Source organism: Aspergillus tanneri (genome assembly GCF_003426965.1).
Source record: "Aspergillus tanneri strain NIH1004 chromosome Unknown AapTan_3_pilon_pilon_pilon, whole genome shotgun sequence".
Lineage (NCBI taxonomy): Eukaryota > Fungi > Ascomycota > Eurotiomycetes > Eurotiales > Aspergillaceae > Aspergillus > Aspergillus tanneri.
Genome location: NW_022984630.1, coordinates 3,812,637 through 3,831,402, shown reverse-complemented (window position 1 = coordinate 3,831,402; position 18,766 = coordinate 3,812,637). Strand labels below are relative to the sequence as shown.

General features: G+C 48.0%; 9 protein-coding genes across 9 annotated transcripts; 3 read left to right on the top strand and 6 right to left on the bottom strand.

Annotated features, from left to right (window-relative positions):
- Positions 1-862: 862 nt before the first annotated feature.
- On the bottom strand, positions 863-2,096 carry ATNIH1004_005094 (uncharacterized protein; the record flags this gene model as incomplete). The annotated part of the gene is made up of 2 exons (XM_033569754.1): positions 863-1,994; positions 2,068-2,096. 2 exons carry the CDS (start codon positions 2,094-2,096, stop codon positions 863-865), a joined length of 1,161 nt encoding a protein of 386 aa, XP_033428560.1.
- A 658-nt stretch (positions 2,097-2,754) lies between these two features.
- Positions 2,755-3,489, bottom strand: ATNIH1004_005093 (uncharacterized protein; the record flags this gene model as incomplete). The annotated part of the gene is made up of 3 exons (XM_033569753.1): positions 2,755-2,922; positions 2,989-3,230; positions 3,303-3,489. 3 exons carry the CDS (start codon positions 3,487-3,489, stop codon positions 2,755-2,757), a joined length of 597 nt encoding a protein of 198 aa, XP_033428559.1.
- Positions 3,490-5,040: 1,551 nt separating this feature from the next.
- ATNIH1004_005092 (4F5 domain protein) lies at positions 5,041-5,423 on the top strand (the record flags this gene model as incomplete). Its single annotated transcript, XM_033569752.1, has 3 exons — positions 5,041-5,103; positions 5,220-5,304; positions 5,386-5,423. The coding sequence occupies 3 exons, from the start codon at positions 5,041-5,043 to the stop codon at positions 5,421-5,423; spliced, it is 186 nt and encodes a 61-aa protein (XP_033428558.1).
- Positions 5,424-5,955: 532 nt separating this feature from the next.
- ATNIH1004_005091 (uncharacterized protein) lies at positions 5,956-7,098 on the bottom strand (the record flags this gene model as incomplete). Its single annotated transcript, XM_033569751.1, has 1 exon — positions 5,956-7,098. The coding sequence occupies one exon, from the start codon at positions 7,096-7,098 to the stop codon at positions 5,956-5,958; it is 1,143 nt and encodes a 380-aa protein (XP_033428557.1).
- Positions 7,099-7,500: 402 nt separating this feature from the next.
- Positions 7,501-8,253, top strand: GET1 (guided entry of tail-anchored proteins factor 1; the record flags this gene model as incomplete). Its single annotated transcript, XM_033569750.1, has 3 exons — positions 7,501-7,587; positions 7,671-7,857; positions 7,934-8,253. The coding sequence occupies 3 exons, from the start codon at positions 7,501-7,503 to the stop codon at positions 8,251-8,253; spliced, it is 594 nt and encodes a 197-aa protein (XP_033428556.1).
- A 1,107-nt stretch (positions 8,254-9,360) lies between these two features.
- On the bottom strand, positions 9,361-10,901 carry ATNIH1004_005089 (uncharacterized protein; the record flags this gene model as incomplete). The annotated part of the gene is made up of 3 exons (XM_033569749.1): positions 9,361-10,090; positions 10,149-10,800; positions 10,868-10,901. The coding sequence occupies 3 exons, from the start codon at positions 10,899-10,901 to the stop codon at positions 9,361-9,363; spliced, it is 1,416 nt and encodes a 471-aa protein (XP_033428555.1).
- Positions 10,902-11,134: 233 nt separating this feature from the next.
- ATNIH1004_005088 (uncharacterized protein) lies at positions 11,135-11,844 on the top strand (the record flags this gene model as incomplete). Its single annotated transcript, XM_033569748.1, has 4 exons — positions 11,135-11,236; positions 11,302-11,505; positions 11,570-11,681; positions 11,738-11,844. 4 exons carry the CDS (start codon positions 11,135-11,137, stop codon positions 11,842-11,844), a joined length of 525 nt encoding a protein of 174 aa, XP_033428554.1.
- A 754-nt stretch (positions 11,845-12,598) lies between these two features.
- On the bottom strand, positions 12,599-13,415 carry ATNIH1004_005087 (uncharacterized protein; the record flags this gene model as incomplete). Its single annotated transcript, XM_033569747.1, has 2 exons — positions 12,599-13,216; positions 13,266-13,415. 2 exons carry the CDS (start codon positions 13,413-13,415, stop codon positions 12,599-12,601), a joined length of 768 nt encoding a protein of 255 aa, XP_033428553.1.
- A 1,989-nt stretch (positions 13,416-15,404) lies between these two features.
- Positions 15,405-16,842, bottom strand: ATNIH1004_005086 (putative sterol carrier protein; the record flags this gene model as incomplete). The annotated part of the gene is made up of 2 exons (XM_033569746.1): positions 15,405-16,287; positions 16,349-16,842. The coding sequence occupies 2 exons, from the start codon at positions 16,840-16,842 to the stop codon at positions 15,405-15,407; spliced, it is 1,377 nt and encodes a 458-aa protein (XP_033428552.1).
- Between the last annotated feature and the right edge of the window lie 1,924 nt (positions 16,843-18,766).

Sequence of the window (18,766 nt, the reverse complement as noted above, 5' to 3'; positions counted from 1 at the left end):
GACAGAACTGGGGAAGGGGAGCGACCAATGGCGGGGAGGACAAAAAAGAAGACAAAGTAAGGTTGTCCGAGCGAGTCAGAGTCAAGGTCAAGTGGTTCCGGACCACGGTGTTGACGGACTAACCGCGCGGTTCCGCCGCGGAATGTTGGGTGAGTCTAGTATGTATTTAATCGTTGAGCAAGTGGGATTCTGGTCATAGGGAAGAATTAAGAATAGGAAATCGAGTATTGGTATGGCGGAAAGAATCGACCATATGCGGATGGTCGTAGGGAAGAATGAAGAATAGAGGAGAATCACGCAACTGTTAGAGAGATAGAACCAGATGAGAATAAATCTTCTCTTTCTTCAAATTCTCAATAAAAGAAAGGGAAAAAATAGTCTATAGAAAGGAGATGAGGGGACGTTTCAAAAAGAGGGACGGCCCACCAACAGTTACGTACACGGTACTCCGTACCTCCAGTGGTTACGGGACGCCAATATCATTGCCCAGTACCCGAGACTTTCAGATTCACCGCCGTACAGAACTCTGTCCTGTAAGGTTCCCAACCTCCACAGCGCCTCCCAATGGCAGCTTCTCACGGCCTCACACGCTCCGTTCACAGGCTGGTTCGACACCGACTAATGTATGATTGTCTCGGTCTTCTGATCATCCAGATCAACTAGTCTAGGGCTTCGACCGGACCAGCTGAATTCTCAAATGTGGGGGCTCCAACAGAGCCCGATCTGCAATCATCCAAACCTGGGTATGGTATGGAATTGATTGGTTCCAGGAAACTGTGGCTTTCGCATGTATTATCCATCGTACCTAGATACAGTACATATTTATGTAGGTTGTAGACACTGAATATTGGAATTCTCTTTTTTACGGCTCAGCATCATCCAAACCAGCTGTCACCCCATTGACATAGTCAGTCGCACTGATTCCTAGCTTGGCCATGTCAACCCCCCCTTCTCCTGCCATCGCCTGCGACATGGCCCGTACTACTTCCTCTTCTTCCCAGATACTCGTCGTGGAGGCGCTCGGCGAATCATCGTCTCCCACCCGGGTGCTGCTGGGGCGGCCGGCGCTCATCGAAACGACCGTTCGCCAGTATGCATCATCCCGGTCTTTCAGGACCTTGTCTCGCACAACGGCATTCCGGGTCACACTCATGGCATGCAGCTTCGAGCTAGCTCCGGACAATGCTGACAGCGAATTCGACACTAGTTGCTCGATCTGGTCCGCCTGGGACGGCGGCATGAAGAAGAAGCGATGGGTGGCGGTCACGTAGATCAAACAGGCACATAGACCGTCGAAGATCGCAAATACTAGAGGTCGTAGCAGCGTGATCTGATGGTATAAACTCGAGGGGGGTTGGGTTCCCGCCCGTACAGAAGCTGGCGCTGACTGCACCGGGTCCCGAGTGCAGACGATGTACAGGTCGATGACGGCCAGGGCCAGTCCGGCCACAGTAAACTTGTTCCGCCATCTGGCCGCTTCGCGACCCGCAAAGGGTGCGGAGGTCACCAAGCCCACAATGACCATGTGGAACAGATGTGGAAGCAGCGTATAGAAAGGTAGGTAGTATAAAAGGTACGTCTTGACATTATCGAGGGTGCAGAATTGGCATCCAGTCAACACATCTGGCCCGAAGCGCAGGTACACTTTCCGAGCACCCAACGACGTAAACTTGGACCGAAGGAGGATATCCGACTCCGTCAAAGTGTTCCCTGGCCGGAACCGCGCCAGTCGGTTGAAAAGGACATCGGTCGGAGTGTTGATGCGCGACTGCGTGAGAGTGAAGACACTCTCTCCAGGCGCATGAGGGTTGAATGGCAGACTCAGGAGTATGAAGAAGAGGGTTGCGAAGAAGAGAACATTCAGGGCACGTCCAGCGCTCGGAGGAAGAGTACGGGGCTGTGGACGAGTGGAAACTGCAACACGTAGGCTCCGATAGAAATTTATAGCGCGGGGGATCAGGATTGGAGCAAAGAAGATTAAGAGAGATTTGATTCTGGAGGTATAAATAATACGTTAGTTTATATTGTGTCATCTTCGGTCCCAAGGGAGGGATGGACTTATCGTACGTTGCAAACGAGATTCCGAGTTCGACCATCTTTTCAGCAGGTTGTACAATTGTTCTGTTGCATCGCTCAAACAACAGCCAAATAAATAATGAAGATAAAGCTGGCATAAATGCCGAAAATCGCCTTATCGTCTGCTAGTGCCAAGACACTTGCCGCCAACGGTTTAGTTTCCATATTTCGGTTTGTTTATTATGCATACAGTCAGTGTCAAATTATGAGGTTCTGTCTATCATCTTTCATACTCTTTCTAGTCATCACAATACCAGAATGTGACCGTTATCAGGCTCATTGCGATAAGCATGCATTTGAAAAGGACCTAAAAGAGAGAAGAAGAAGAGAAGAAGAACAAAAAGAATCAATTAAATAAGACATGGGTTCAGCATGAAACTCCTCAAATCTCGAAACCCGCTAATTGTCAATCAGTCAACGCCACATGAATAACCCCATAAAGAACGTTCAAAGAAGCTAGCTCAGAACGTCCTACACTATGTCGTGAAAGCATCTCGGATGTCTAGCTATCCCCTACTTAAACATGCCTAGACTGCATGGCTGGATGGTGCGCTAGATTTGGAACGGCAACTCCCGACGAATCCCTGGAGTATTTAGATGACGCCGCATCATTCAAGTTTACGGGACCGGAAATCTTCAGGGGAAACCGTGACACACTCCGTGTAGAAGCCTGTCGTCTCAGAGGCGAATGAGGGCTATACGTGGGCAGCGAATCTTCCCGTTTAACCCCAGATGAAATGAGCGCTGACTGCTAGGTCGTGTGACCACTTTATGAGGCGCAACTGCTCCATACACTCGGACATGGCGTGCGCTCACACCAGCATCACGGTTAGTAAAGACAAGGCTCTGTGGAGTTGTGCTTGTAGTCAGCATATTGGTCCAAAAAAAGTCTACGGAGGAAGCACCACTTACCGCGATTGCATTAACCACACTCATGACCATAGCCAAAATCCCCGCTGAGACAGCTATCCTCCAGAACGCCATTCCGAGGGACTCCTGGCTTGTTGCGGGCGTGTTAAGCTCCCCCAGAACGCTCATCCCAAGCATCATCATCACTATAGCCAAGGTGATAAACCCAGATTCTTGACCAAACAACGGCCAATTCCGATCAAAATAGCCGCGGAAGAAGGGGAGCTCGGAGATGATGAGAAATACTGCCAACAACACCGCTGTTAGTACCTATAAACCACCACAGAGTCCACACCTAGGGCTCAAGCTTCACTCACTACTGACTCCGGCAATTATCGCACGGGAGACTGCCTCGAAAAAGAAAAAGCTGCTCAACAGCGAGATTTTCGCCAGCATTACTGCGCAGGCAGCAATGATATCGAGAAACACTATGATATTCAAGACCCGAATAGCATTGAGGATCACAAACCCTGGACCAGCCAAGGACTCTTTCAGGGACGCCATCATTGTCGAAGTTCCTAAAAGAAGGAGAACTAAGATATTCAAACTAGAAAGTGCAGAAGCGTATACCAGCCAAGATCATACGAGTTTGTATAAGATCACCTAGAAGTTTGTTTAAGAAGGGGAAAAAAAGAGACTCGCTCCAAAAAAAAAAAAAAAAAAAAAAAAAACGGCTGAGTAAAACTACTAGTCAAAGGAAGGTAATGGCGAAAGGACCGGCCGGTAGGACCGTGTACTGAGAAAGACCAAAAGAAAGAAAGAGCTACGAGGTTGACTTGAGGGTAAAAGAAAGAACAGAACTAACAGTGAAACAAAAGACACCTCAGCCTGTTACAATAACAGGCTTGGCCATGGGAATAGAATCAAGTGAATAGAGAATGAATGGCTAAAGATGGAACGACAATGGACACAATAGACACGGTCTAGATGTGAAACATCTTTGAGTATTGATCGGAAAACAATGGCCATTCATTCTCTGGCGCTTAGTTATTTTCGTACCCTTGTTATTATTTCAGCTAAGATGTGCCATATTTAGACGCAACACCTAGTTATACAGATTCCTGTGGTGAAGTAGAAGGAGTGGTTAACATGCAAGTTTGCCGCCCGCCTGAAACTTTATCACCTTGATCATTGGCCATTGTTTGACATCCATTCTTATTGCCTCCAAATTAATAAGACAGCTCAGAGCTAAGCGCTTGATTCTGTCAACAATGCCTTAGCCTCTTCAATAGGGTTCCAATGGAGAGGCCATTGGTTTGCAGTACTGCATGTTACTCTGGTCAGGCATCAATGGTTGTACTGAGAGAACGTTTCCTGATCCAGTTTAGATATCTAATTGTAAGCTACCTGTCTCCAGATTTACCTAGACACCAAGGTGACGGTAATTTGAAGGTTCTATGCACATTTAAGGGATCATTCTCATCAAATTACAATACTATCATAATAATGCGCAAAATATCCTGACCCATTTTTAGGCCACACTCACTTGCACCATTTGCATACATCCAATCATCCGTGCAATATAACCGCCATAAATGAAACATTTTAAAACCAGAATATTCAGGGCATACTGAAAGCCAGCAAACTAAGTCCGGTGCGTGCATAACCCTGTCTCGTAGTGCCTACAAAATGTACATTGAAGTACTCAATAGGAGTGCTCCTTGGCATACAGCGTTTGTTTAACTTCTTCATACTAAGATTTGCATAAGTTTCAAGCGCTTTTCTATACCGTGTACATCCTCGTATCGGAGGAATTAATAGGCTGAAAATGAGCAAAACAAACTGAGGCTTTTATCATTACGAGTGTACATATTTATGGGCAAATGCCGGAGATGCTGACGGAATGCCGAAGTGGCGGCTCGGCGCCTGAGGGACAAGTCTACGGAATAGACAACAAAACTTTCCAACGGTCCCCTTTAACCTCCCATCCGGAACATATCTTACCAGCCAGCCAGAAGATAGTCCCTAGGAGAATACTCATCAAAGCGCCATCATTATCAACATCAGTCTGTAGGTCACCTGTGATCTAAGTACCAGAATAGAAAGCCTTTAAAAATGTCTCGTGGAAACCAGAGAGAGAAGGCCCGCGCGAAGAACCAGAAGGCCGAGGCGAGCGTGGTAAGTTGATCTTCCTTGTCTTGTATTTTCCCTGTCTTCTGCTCTCTTTGTACATCGACTAACGTACTGTATAACGCTTACATTGCATGGTGACTGACTCTTAGTGCCTTTTCTAGAAAAGTAAGAACACAATGAGTGGGTCGGAGTTTCAACGACACAAGGAGAACAGTGCTGCCATCATGCGCGAGAAGCAAAGACTCGGTATGTCGATTCCTTATTACTCCTAACTTCTCATCTTCCGTCTATCAAGCCTGTACTTATTGTTGCTTTTCTATCGTTTAGCCAATGAGCGCAAGGCCGCCGAGGCTGGCAAGAAGTAGTTGGAATGAATGAAACTCCGCCTCTGCTTTTTTACAGCCTCTTGGATTAGTTCGAAGCTCCGCGCCGATTGATCGTCTACCTGGTTCCCGTCGAATAGTGCTCCTTTATCTTCCCTTCCTTTTGGGTTTATTGTGACGTTCTTACTCCGCTTCTGTCTGAGGACACATGGGTTATCGCTTGGAGGCCTTTTGTTGAATAAGAAATACTCATAGTGCGGTACGAGCGCCTTACAGTGACAGATCTGCCCGAATGCTTGTACTAGGATGGAGTGAAGGAGGGATGGGGTTGTCGGCGCAGAACATTACACAATAGTATGGTTAGCGAGGCGTTTTATTTTGATCTACTTTGGCGTTCCAATTCTTCGTAACTAAAGGTGAAAGCTGTCTCATTGTATCACGGATAGCCCTACTATATAATAATTTCACCGCAGGGCTAGCATTACAGCTTCTAGCTGTACCGACCCAAGGAGGGACCCATCATCCATAGGAGTCGACTAGCAGTAGTTATGCCAACTGTGTGGACCTGCCAATATCATTTCCGACTAGCCCAATGACTCTTTGCCATAGATAACCAAGTCTTCCATGATTTCCTTGGCTCTGTTATGTCATCTACCAGCCCTAATGTACTTGTCGAAGCGACGTCTGGAGACGATACTAAAACGTCCATGGCCAGTCCAACTAGATCAAAAGACTCCACGACCAAATCCACGAATGTCCAGAAGCTCTCACCCTCCCAGCCAATATCTAGCGCAAAGCGCAATACTCGATTGAGAACATTTTTCTGGATGTTCCGGTCTTGCACGACTTCCAATAAGTAAAGACTAAACATCCAGCCAGATACGTCCGTCGGGTGCGCCTGACACCAGTTCAGTGCCTCCTCGATGATTGATTGAGCCAACAAATTGGAAGAGGTCTGTTCCTCTTCCATAGCGTCAGACAGGATGCCGAGAAGCTGTCTCATATAGCTAAAAGCATAGTAATTCTTAGGGTGTAACTCCCCAGCACGGAGAACGGTACGCAGCTCGCTTTTCAGTAGATTATAAATAGTTTCCCGTCCTGAAGTTCCATTCTCCAAAGATAGACCCGGACCCGCAAAGCCCAGGATTTGCGAATTGCCTCCTTTCAGACCCATCCCGCGCACATGAAGCATCGCGTTTAACACCCAAAATCGATGCTGCCATAGCGTTGGCGATTTGGTATGTCTATGTAGCGGGGAACAGAGGAAAGATGTCATGAGAGAGATCTCCCCCTCCAGTGCCTGAAGTAGCTGTTCCAGAGCATCGTTCTCCTGCTCAAGCTCATACCGACGGATATAACCGGCTAGTCGTTTCTTTCGCCAGTTGCATGCTGTGAGATGTTCACAGTCAAAAAGTAGCATAATCTCCGACGAGGTGTTAAAGTCGTCGAATCTCTTGCCCTGGCTCATCCAAGTCGGACCCTCATTGTTGTCCAGGGATGTCGCAGAAGAGTCGCATACGCCGATGGAGTTCTCGAAGAAGATAGATCGAGCAGTCACAAAGGCCTGCACAAGATACTTTTTGGTAATCCCTACTGAACAGCCATCTTCCAGAAACGGTCCAAAAGCTGGAGGAAGGATCTCGATTTCAAGAATGCGATTGCATCTGGTCGCGAAGATTCGGGAGAGGTTCTGAAACGCATCGACGGGAGAGGACATTGGGTGTCTATACACTTCACTGACCAGATAACCCGCCCGTGAGCATGGTGGTGCGAGCCCTGTGGTGGTCGTCGTGGTTCGGGCGAATAGCGCCTGTAAACAAGGTATTAACGGGAGCAGAAATGCCGCAGCCGACAAAAGTGAAGCGGGCGGTAAAAGCCCCAGCGTGACAACGTCACTCGCAGTGTTTGCCTTTTCCATTTTGCCATCTTCTCTTCTCTTATCTCCATTTCTCCCTCTCTTTAACCACGATTATTATTCGCCTTGAAGTCGCATAGTGCAGTTCTTGTCTTTTCGGCACAAGTGGGTTTCGTGGTCTCTTCCACAACCCCGAAACCTGCTGCTGTGTGCGACTGATCCAGCCCGGCCCTCATCTTCTACAACTATATCCTCGCTCTCACCATGTTGTCTCTCATTTGGACGGTCCTCTTCGTGCATGTGGCCATCTACCTGATCAATAGCATTGGTGCAGACACAATCGACAGTTTGGTATGCTCTCCTTTACGGCCTCCATTCGCCCGCCGCCCAACGTTGTGAACAGGCTGATTAACTGACCATGTTCTTGCTTCAAGTTATGGCTACTTTATCTGAAGCTGCCGACGTCGACATCTAAACATGCCCGAGAGCAAGCCCAGTTAAAACGGGAGGTTCTACAACTCAAGCGAGATATGAACAACACCAGCTCCCAGGATGAATTTGCAAAGTGGGCCAAAATCAGGAGACGACACGACAAGACCATGGAAAAATGCGAAGCGATGAGTATGTGTTGGAATTATATCCATACAGTTCTGCAGCCTTCGGAACTAGACAGCTAGCTAACCCAGTGAATTCACAGACAAGACGCTCTCGGCCCAGAAAACATCCTTCGACTGGAGCGTGAAAATCGCTCGGTGGGTAAGCACGACCGGTCTGAAAGTCTTTCTTCAATTCTGGTACTCGAAAACCCCCGTGTTTGCACTCCCAGAAGCCTGGTTCCCCTACTATATTACATGGATCCTATCTTTCCCCCGGGCTCCCTTGGGTTCGGTGAGTATTCATGTCTGGAGCAACGTTTGTGCGACAGCGATCTCGGTATTCGCGGAGATTTTCACGTCCTTGTTACAGCGAGTAGCAACACGCCCTACGCCGGCAGCTACTACTCAGAAGACGAAATGATTGATGCCTTTCATGTTACGTATAGATGGAGTTTTGAACTGTAAAATAAAACAGTGCAGAATTTGTGGGCAATAATATAGTATCTTCATTGGTTGTATTTTACAATATTGAATAACAGATAAGTTATCAAATTGTGATATGTTCGTCAGATAAGAAAAAAATCGTTTCTCGTCAATAACCCCATACCGTAGTAGGAGTTTCGGGGCTTGACTCTATGATTGGTATATCATCATATGAACATATGCAATAGGGGGACAAAAGCATGTTTCAAATACTCCTGAGGACAAAGGGAGTCCAACCCATTCGACAGGGCTTCTGTGACAGCAACCTAGACCAGACCAGTGGGGGGCAGCAGTCACCGCTTTTCCATAAGCTACAGACTCGGAAAGTGAAAAAAGAATGAACTCCTCGCCTCAAGAATGAGCCCCATTGAGTTACCTAGCCAGGATAACAGGATCCTACTAGGCAATCGCATGACTATTCAAACACGACGAAAGGCAACCCAATGAAACAACCTCCCTCCAGCACCCCACTATACCACCATTGTTTCCACCAGATTCGCAAAAGAGCCGGGTGTCGGATATAGATATGGATGCTGGGAGAGAATAGGGCAATCAGCCGCTATCGATTTGCTTCTATGGCGGCGCGTTTCCGCATTGCCTGACCGTTAAATAATTGGACAGGGTGTCCGGGGACTTTCCCCAAAGCTTAAGAAGAGGACCTCTCGCTAGGAGAGACCCTGTGTGTGAGCTTTGAATGCGATCCTTTGAGCGAGGAGTTGAGAAAGGAAAGAAGAAAAATAGAGCGGGAACTTCGGTGATTTTTTTTAAAAACACTTCTCGGTTGATCTAGTGGGTGTGCTAACCTTATTTAGAAGTTCTATGTCAGGTGACTGTATAGCAACTGACCAATAATATCACCTAATTCTTAGTATATCACGAGATATGTCAAGACAGAGGTAGACACCATCAGGTGCGTAGGAATAGTAATGACAGAGCACGAATAAACAACTACGACATGCAATCGTCTTACAGAATCAGTATGAGTGGTAAAAGAAACCTCGTTTATGCTATGTACTAAAAGAAACAAAAGAACTACCCTCCAAGCCTACACCTTAGACTTAACCTTGCTTTTCGCCTTCTTGGCCTTTGCTCCGTTCACAGTAGACGAAGCAGTGGCATCATTGGCCGCCTTCTTGGGGGTCGCCTTTTCTCCATCCTCTTTGGGGGTATCTTTCTCAGCTGCAGGCTGGCCTCCCTTCTTCTCCTTCTTGGACTTGTTTGTGGTATCGTTAGCCTTCTTCTCTGCTTTCATCTCCTTAGGAGCCTCGAGAGCTTTGAGATCATTATCTTCTGCCTCCTCAGGGGCTTCAATGGCCTTATTTCCCCCTTTAGCAGGGACCTCATTCACACTCATCAATTGCGGCAGTTCGAGCTCGTATCCGAGAGCCTTCAGCTTCTCAGCCTTGGCAAGGCGCTTCTTCTGCTCCCGATCAATGCGCTCAGACCACTGGTCCCTTGTCTTGCCCTTCTCGAGGCGCTTCTTCTCGATTCGGTTCCACGGAGTGCGCTTGAACCGTCTGTTGGCACCCTTCCAGACCTCCGGGTGCAACTGTTCCGCCGGCACGTATTTGCACTTCAAAATATGGCCGTACATCAGGTAGTTATCCATGGTAGCCGCAACGATCTTCGCTACAGAAGCCGATTCAAACTCCACGAAAGCGTAATGCTTTGAGCGGCCGGTGATGCGATTCCGCGACAGACGCAGACGAGTGATTTCTCCAAATTGCGAAAAGTATGCCCGCATTTGGTGTTCGTAGAAACCGTGGGGAATACGTCTGTACCAATCAGATGTCAGAATCATAGTAAACACAGCATGAGGGAGGGAATTCCTACCCAATATATACAGTGCCAGGTTCATCAGCTTTACCCGCTTTCTCTTCCTTCTGCTTCTTCAAAATCTTGCGCTTGGCTTTCTTCGAATCAGGGATCTTAGGGATGGGCTGGCTAGGATCATAGCCTTCATCGCCAGACTCATCCTCGTCGCCACTACTCTCAAAGCCCTTGATAAGCGCAACAGTCCGGTCGTCCTCCTCCTCGTCAGACTCGGAGGCTTCAGAGGCGGCGAACTTTTCGTCGTCATCATCGGACTCTTCGGCGACAACCTCCGGCTTCTTCGACTTGGGAGTGGCTTTGGCATTGGCCGGCTTTGTTTTCGCAGCCGGAGCAGCAGTACCATCTTCTTTCTTGGTCTTCTTGTTAGTCGACTTCTTCTCCGATTCGGTCTTGGATGCCTTTGCCTCCACCTCGGGCTCACTGTTATCGTCGTCACTAAGGAAATCGGCAGCACGCTTGCGAGGCTTGATCTGGCGCGCTGGCTCGCTGTTAAGCTTTACATTCGAAGCGGATTTCTTCTCTGCGGCAGTTCCATTCTCCTCGTTCTTTTTCAAGATCGACTTCGGGGAATCCTTAGCAGCCTCGGTAGGTTTGGCTTCCACTTTCTTAGTCTTCTTCGCGGGCGAGTCGGCGGCAGCGGCGGCGACGGCAGCTATTAACATTTCATCAGATAAACGGGAACCAGATGAGGAGAAATTTCGATTTAAAAGTTTGCATACCCTTGCGCTTATTATCCTTCTTACCAGGGGCCATTTTTCTAAAACCCAGGAGAATTGTAGGCTGTGATTGAGCACTACAATTTGTCTGTAGTAAAAAAGGAAACTTATTTTTTCGGGAAATTATTTTTTTCATCGATACTGCGACAGGTAGGCGGTGAGCGAGTTTATCTCCGCGGTAGTAACAGCGTCTGAAGAGCAACAAATCCATCTGGAATTATTACGTTTGTTCGTTTATTTATTCCATCGTATTTATTAATATCCGCTACGATGGGAAAGGCCAGGAATGCATCAAAGGCCCTGACGCATGAAGAAGTCTGGGACGACACTGCTCTCGTCCAGAGCTGGGATGAGGCGGTAGAGGAATACAAGGTATGTTAGAAGACTCCATTTCATTCACGGCGCACGTGATTCCATCTAACATTCAGCATACACAGCTCTACCATAGCATCCATGCTAAAGGGGAGAATTTCGAGGATGTTCTGAGAGAGGCCGAGGCTGCGGAACACGCCCAGGATGCCTCGGATGGCCAGGATCCGGACGCGAACGTTGAAGGGGCCATGGAGACCAACGGCGAAGCGGCCGTAGTCAGTGATCCCTCTGAGACTGCACAGACTCTGCTGATGCAGCCGTCGTCACAGGTACGCGGTGCTACTCAGCTCCCTCTTTTTCATGTACATAGCAGAAGTACTGACGTGATTCCAGACTGCGGAAGGCAAAGGTGCATCGTCAGAAACGCAATCAACCGGAGGGAGTCAATTCATGGCCGAGGCGGCTTCCCCCGGGACAGCTATGCCACAAGCAGCTTTAGCGCAAGGTAATAAATATACAAGCATGAGTATAGATCCAAAAACACGGACTGATTGTTTACAGTACAAGATGAGGGTCTGAAGAACCTCATGATGTCCTGGTATTTTGCGGGATATTATACGGGTCTTTATGAGGGACAGCAACAAGCGAATCGAAGCAAGAGCTCATGATGGATGCAGACAGTATTAATATCTCTTTTGGCTTTTAGGGATGAGTAGGTATAAATCCCCCTTAATAGAGTACAGGGCTACGACACCGTATGTTTTACTTCCTGGAGGTAGGACTGCAAATCGCAAGACAGGAATATTCTTGCTTCTTGGATATTATCAAATATGGTACCGAGAAAAGCTTTAGGTGGCCCCTTCGGAATGTGGTTAGGGTGGACTAGTGAAAATGCATCCATCTAGCCTCGCATAATGGTGGAACACGATATCATTGTACGTCTCTATCTAAGGCAAAGACAGGTCGCTACACATTCAGCATTGCCTCCAACCAGGCTAGCGAACGATTACTGTATGTACATATAAAAATGCAATGACCAAGACCCGGTTTTGAGGTCTGACTGAGAAATGCACTTGAAAATGTACACAATACTTCAAGGACCACTTAAACACTTGAACCTCTGTAACCTCAGCTGACGCCCTAGCTGCATCCCATAAAACACACAGGCCGGCAACGAGAGCCACAATGAGTTTCAAGAGTCTAAGAAGGTGCAAAGAATCTAGACCTATGCTAGTATAGCTGTTATGTATCTCAGAAGAATCGGTTCAAGTGCTAGATACTTAAATTGCATTCCGCCGCATCATTGACATACAATCCAGAAAAACTCCCGTCCCAAAAAGGTAAAACTCAATCAAATAAAAGATACCAAGACTAGATCAACAGAGCTATCCCCCGCTCCCAGATGGTGACAATCAGTCTAGCTTAATTCAATCCGCCGCCGCTCAAGAGTTTACCGAGAACAGGGATTTTGGAGAAAAAGTTGTTCGTCACCTCATGGGTGCTGGACGGGGTTGCGGCGGCGCTGCTGCTGCTGGCCGGGCTAGGCGTCGATACCGTGGCCGATGGTTTGGTGGCCACCTTATCAGACTTCCCCGAACGTGTCGGCACTTCATCATTTTCCGGAGTGCTTTCCTTTTCAGGGGCTGGCTCTTGTTTTCCAGACTCGTTCTTATCTGCCCCAGTGCTCTTGTTCTTGCCATCTCCAATGTCCTCGCTTTGAGTATGAGAGGTTTGTGCATTGTGATGTTGGCTGGGCTTACTGGGGTTGGGCTGGCTGGAGCTGGGCTTGCTGGGGCGATGTTGAACGGGTTTATGTTGGACAGGGCTATGTTGGACAGACGCAACGGGCGAAGGCGAAGGCTGTGAGGCCATAGCCTGCTCCTCCTCTTCCAACTGCTCTTCCACCTTCTCTTCCTCCTTCTCTACCTCCTCCTTCGCCTTCTCACTAGCCTGCATTTTCCCGATGGCCTTGTCCTTGATCTTCTCCGCGTGGTCCACCTTCCACATTTCGTTCATATCATCAAAGAAATTGACGGTGGACTGCCTTCATTAACACACAAAAGGCTTACAGGAACTGAACCTAACTTACTTGCAAAGAGTCCCTGGCCACTGCGGCTGCACTGGCCGCGGTCATGTCATCCTCATCGGCCATAGGATCAAAGCGCTTGGTAGGGAGGGCTGAAGCCAGAGCAGAAAGAATAAAGCAGGCAGCAAGAACGGACAAATTAAGGCGGGCCATTTTGTCTGATAGTATTGCAACCCAGTAAAAAGAAACGAAATATCTAAAGGAGTGGATAGGCTAGGCACAAAGATGTTTATGTAGCCAAATTGCAGCAGCAACAACAAGACGATAAGGCGGTTGGAAGAAAAGAACTACGACTTGTGTCGAGCTTCAACACGTCCTTTATACGAAGTATGTCCGTGGCGATTGCAATACAAGAGGGACGCACGCCCACGGACTTGGGTCGCGTTCAAGCACGCCACACGGCATGGAGAATTCTTTACGTGTTGGGAGAAAGCATCTCGTGTATTGCGACATGCATAAGCCATAAGGCCTTTTAATTTTAGTCAGTAATGTGCCTTGATTGTAAGCAAGGGACTAGGAAAGATATCAAACTCATGGCATGAACCATCGTAACCCTCCATTCAAACGCGTCCATGGAGCAGACTAGCTGAGCAGGATATGGCCAATCCTAATCTCGAATTTGGTAGATCTTTCTGCAGGTATCAAATCTTCTCGCCCTTGATTGCGCAACATACCGACATGATCCACAGTAGAGAGCCCCTTCTCGCAAGTCCTGAGACGTTCAAAGGTTTAACCTGCATACTTGAAGGAGAGCAATATCTGCTACGCGCTGTACATTCCGCCAGCCATTCAAGACGCGACGAAACCTTTGCGAAAAAGGAAACTACTTACGAGTTGGAATGTATCTCCCTGCTTTGACACGTACCGCTACATCTAAAAATCAACAGCGGACGCAACACGAGGGAGAAATGAAGTATGGACGGTGTCCAATAGAATTTCTCTCGGCACGAATTTTGACCTCGAAAATCATGGAAGATGAAGGACGAGACTTCGAATATGCCTGCTTCAAGGAGGTGGATACACTACGAGTTCCTAAAGCACATACCTAAGATGTTTAGCCTATATATTAGTGGAAGATCAACAAACACATTTGAGCAAAGGCAATCCTTTCTGATGAGCCCCGATGCCTGTTCCGAACGGACGGCACACCCATGACGAGTTATTTGGTTCACAGAATCAATGACATTATTTGGCATGGTGGTGTTCACATCTCCCACCTTCGGGGGGGTGATGATTGATAGTGTATGCTCTAAGCGAACCCAAACGACCTCGGAGGAGGCACGGTTAACCCGGTCCAGTGGCAGACGATGGGATTAGAACGAGCACTTGTTCATCGCTCTCGGTCTCTGATCTAAATTTGTAGACGGAATTGGAAGCTTTCACAGCATCCATCAACAAGGGTATGTGAGAGACCTGGAATGGTAAAGAAGAAGGGAGAAAACGTTGGGGAAATCGAAATTTTTATTGTTTAACGTAATCGGTAAGCGAGCGCCGCATGAAAGCGAGCGCCGCACTTCTGTACGCCATATAAAATGGCACTCTTTGAAACCTTAATATCTCAACCACCAGTAGATATAGAACATCTTTATAAGACAATAACATATATATGGATTCTAAAAGGTATTTTCATGTTTTTAAATAGCTTTCTTGGCTTTAAATACTAGGACAACTAAAAATATAAAAAATACAGTTGTAATTTATCTTATCTGGAGAAATATTCATTCCTAAAATTTCTCTGCTTAATATATATATATACGTTATTATATTATACTGTATATTAAATTTTATGCCCTCTAGGTGCTTTATTGTTGAGATATTAGACTCTCAAAAGTGTCATTTTATATGGAATAGAGAGGTGCAGCGCTCGCTTTCATGCGGCGCTCGCTTACCGATTACGTTAGTGCAGCTGTTTGATTATGTCATCACATGTGTGTCCGGGGAAACGCTTTTCCGAGCAGTGACCAACACAGGTACAAAGTAGATACTCGTGCAATCATGGTGGACTAGGAGGAATAGAAGCGTCAAATTATATTCAATCTTATTGACAAGTACAATCACATCACTAGAACTACAGAAACGCCACGGGAATTGTTTAATTATGTTAGGTCATGCAGACAACACCTAGAAGTACGCGACTCGATCTTAAAACCGAGCGAGGACCCTCTCCTGAGTGTCAGATAACGCCCATGCATCACTATGATCCTTGCTCCGGACTGTTTGGGCTTGTTGGGCTGTGAACCCCTTGGCCTCGACTGCCGGGTTGTATCCGAGGCCTGTGATCTTCCCAACGGCTTCGGACGATACGGGAGTGGCCACTTTGCCATCGGCTCGCTTGTACACGGTCACCACCACTGCACCACCCAAACCCAGGTTGTGCTGCAAAGCGGCGTCGGTCCCCTCGATCAGTCGGTTGTTGGCCCAGCCACGTAGATGCCAGACCAGCTCTGCGCACTGCGCAAGGCCGGTCGCTCCGAGAGGGTGCCCTTTGGAAATTAAGCCACCCGACGGGTTGATCACCATCTTGCCGCCATAAGTGATGTCACCCTTCCGGACCATTTCATGCGCCTTTCCGGGCTCGCAAAGTTCGAGTGCGTCGATAGTGATCATCTCATTGGCAGAGAAACAGTCGTGAAGCTCGCAGACCTTGATACCTTTAACGTTTACGCCGGCTTCCTTGACGGCCGCTCGACACGCATTTCGAGTCATTCCGAATCCCATGAGGTCGATCGAACTGCGGTTGTAGAGGGTATTGTCGTCCGTAGCCAGCTGCTGACCAGCGATCAAGACGGCCTGCTCCTTAAGATGCGGGCGCGCATCCAGGAACTCCTGAGAAACGATGACGGCGGCAGCAGCGCCATCGGAGGTTGGGCAGCATTGAAGCTTGGTCAGTGGCTCGTGGATCATCGGGGCCTTGAGAACCTGCTCAAATGTGTATTCGGTCTGAAACTGCGAGTAGGGATTGCGTTTGGAATGTTCGTGGTTGATCCGTCCAATCTCAGCGAAGTCTTCGATTTTGGCGCCATACCTGACCACCGATTAGTTCCTATCCGATCGTGTAGTCCTGGTACCAAGCCTGGAGAACATACTTTTCCATATACTCGCGACCAGCGTTACCAAACATCTGTGCCGCGCCAGGAGCATTCGTGACGCCTCTTGTTTCGGCCATCATCATTCCAAACTGGCCGGTAGGGTTTTCACGATCGTTGTAGACCGACTGAAGACTGCCCGGGTTCATCTTCTCGAATCCAACGACGAGGACACAGTCAGCAGCGCCATGGGAGACCAGGGTGCGGGCCATGGCCAGGCCAGTGGATCCCGTCGAACAGTTGTTGTTGACGTTGTAGATGGGAATCTGGGTGAGACCGAACTGATAGAAGACACGCTGACCGCAGGTGCTGTCGCCGTACACGTAGCATGCAACACCTTGCTCAACATCATCGTAATTGATGTGGGCATCCAGCATGGCTTTCACACCGGCCTCAAATCCGAGCTCATGGTAATCCACCTTTCCCCGGGGCTTGATGAATTTGGTCATTCCCACGCCTAGGACGTAGGCGGGCGATGCTTGCTTCTTGCCCATTTTGAACCTTTTGGCAAGGGGTTACAGGCTGGAAGAATTGTATAATCAGGGGTGGTCACAAATAACTTGATAGGTCTCCCCAGTTCCGGATGTAAAGAACCGGGGATAATGACTATTTTAATACGCTCGCTGACGCTACTCCTTGAGGTACAGAACTGACTTGTGGGATATGCGGAGACGAAACCAATCATAATTTCAGCGGGGAGCTTGCCGCGGCCGAGGTCCCGAGGGTATTACGGGTACGGGGCACGCGGGCTATGCCAGGACTGTGCTGCATAATTTGTCATATGATGCTGAATATTTAGGCCGGAGAGTATAACCAGCAAGCATGTTTAGGGGTTGACAAGACAAGTTGGATCGGTCGATCTGCTATTTCTTCTTCTGGAAGCTCCAGAACAAGGAACCGACGGTCTCGTCGAAACTCACGTGAAGGGCATCGTGCCTAGGTTTGATTACCAAGTATCTCAACAACAGACAAGACCTGAGGGATTGAAGTGATCCATGACTTCTTTGCCTTTTTGAGTGACTGTAGATAGAAATGAGAATCGAACAACCTTCTGTGGAGTATGATCCCTCCGTTTGTTAGAATGTGTATATATATATATTTCCCACCCATTCCTATGAACATTCACAGCACGTGCTTGACCCGACAAGAATCAGCAATACATTCGACCTCCAGTAGGAGATACCCAGTGATCCAAGAATTAAAAGTGCATTGTATTTAGGAATAGGAGTTAGATTCACTCCAAGTACAGGAACGCTCTGCCCTACGACACTATCCGAAGATCCGTGATATGCCTTTGTCCGAAATCGTCGGCAATTCGGTACGCAGGGGAGTCAGATGAAGGGTTTCCAAGAACAAAGAGGTAAACTGAACTTCTTAATTCTCGTACTCCAAAAGGGCTCAACAGTACAGTATGCGAACAGCAAAAATCTACCTTAGCGAATGCTATAATTTCAGGCTCCGTAAGGGATCAATAGTCATAGTCAATACACACATGGAGCGTTTCTTTCTGCCGGCACAACCAGGCCGCCCAGAAGCAAAGCTCAGGCCAATCTAGTACAAGCGGGGTAAAGGATGCGGGTACTAGTGCCACCGTCGGACTGGGTTGGTCCGGCGTTCCCTTGCCACTTAGATCATCATTCATTCCCCATACTCTACGAAGGAGGAATGTGTAGAAATATCGCTCAGTGCAAAGGGATGTTCTGAGAAGTGGAAATATCCACTGTCGTTAGTCTCTAGTGCTCGGTAGGCAACTAGGTACTAAGGTAGTAGGTACAGGTCTGGGTATTCGTAAAATAAATAGCTCGTCCTACTGGATGCCTCACGACGACGTCATTGGACAGGGTAGACTAAACCAATTCGAGCTCTAATGGATCCACCATGGCTCTAGATTGGGAGGATTGGGCCACTCATGTCCGCCCGTCAGCCCGATTGCTCTTTGGCAGGGCGGGCAAGTCTGGTCTCCCACTGATCGCTTGTGATGGTGATCTTGGTCTTCTCCCTTTTCGCACAATTGATTGTCCTCTCTCTCCATTGGGCTCTCTCCCACACGCTGGAGTGGATGTCAGGTTCCCTGGAGGTAAGTGTGCCTTTCATCTCCTTTGTTTTCCCTTCCCTTTATTGTCTTCTGACTGTTTGCATCACTCTCAATATGTATGCAGCGATACCATACAGGGAAACATTAGAAATAATGGGTTCAGAATAGCTAATGGTTGGCGGCCAAATAGGTAGCTCCTGACTTATACCACCCTACCTTGCCCAGAAGAACTTGCGAAGCTTGCTAGAAAGGATCTTTGCAGCTTGAGAAACACATTCAGCTGTGGTGTCTTCTTTCTAGAAAACCTGTGTTGTTGCTGCAACAGTCGTCGTTGAAGGATCTGTGGCCTTCCCCCGTCCAACCCCAGACCTCCTTCCATTGAC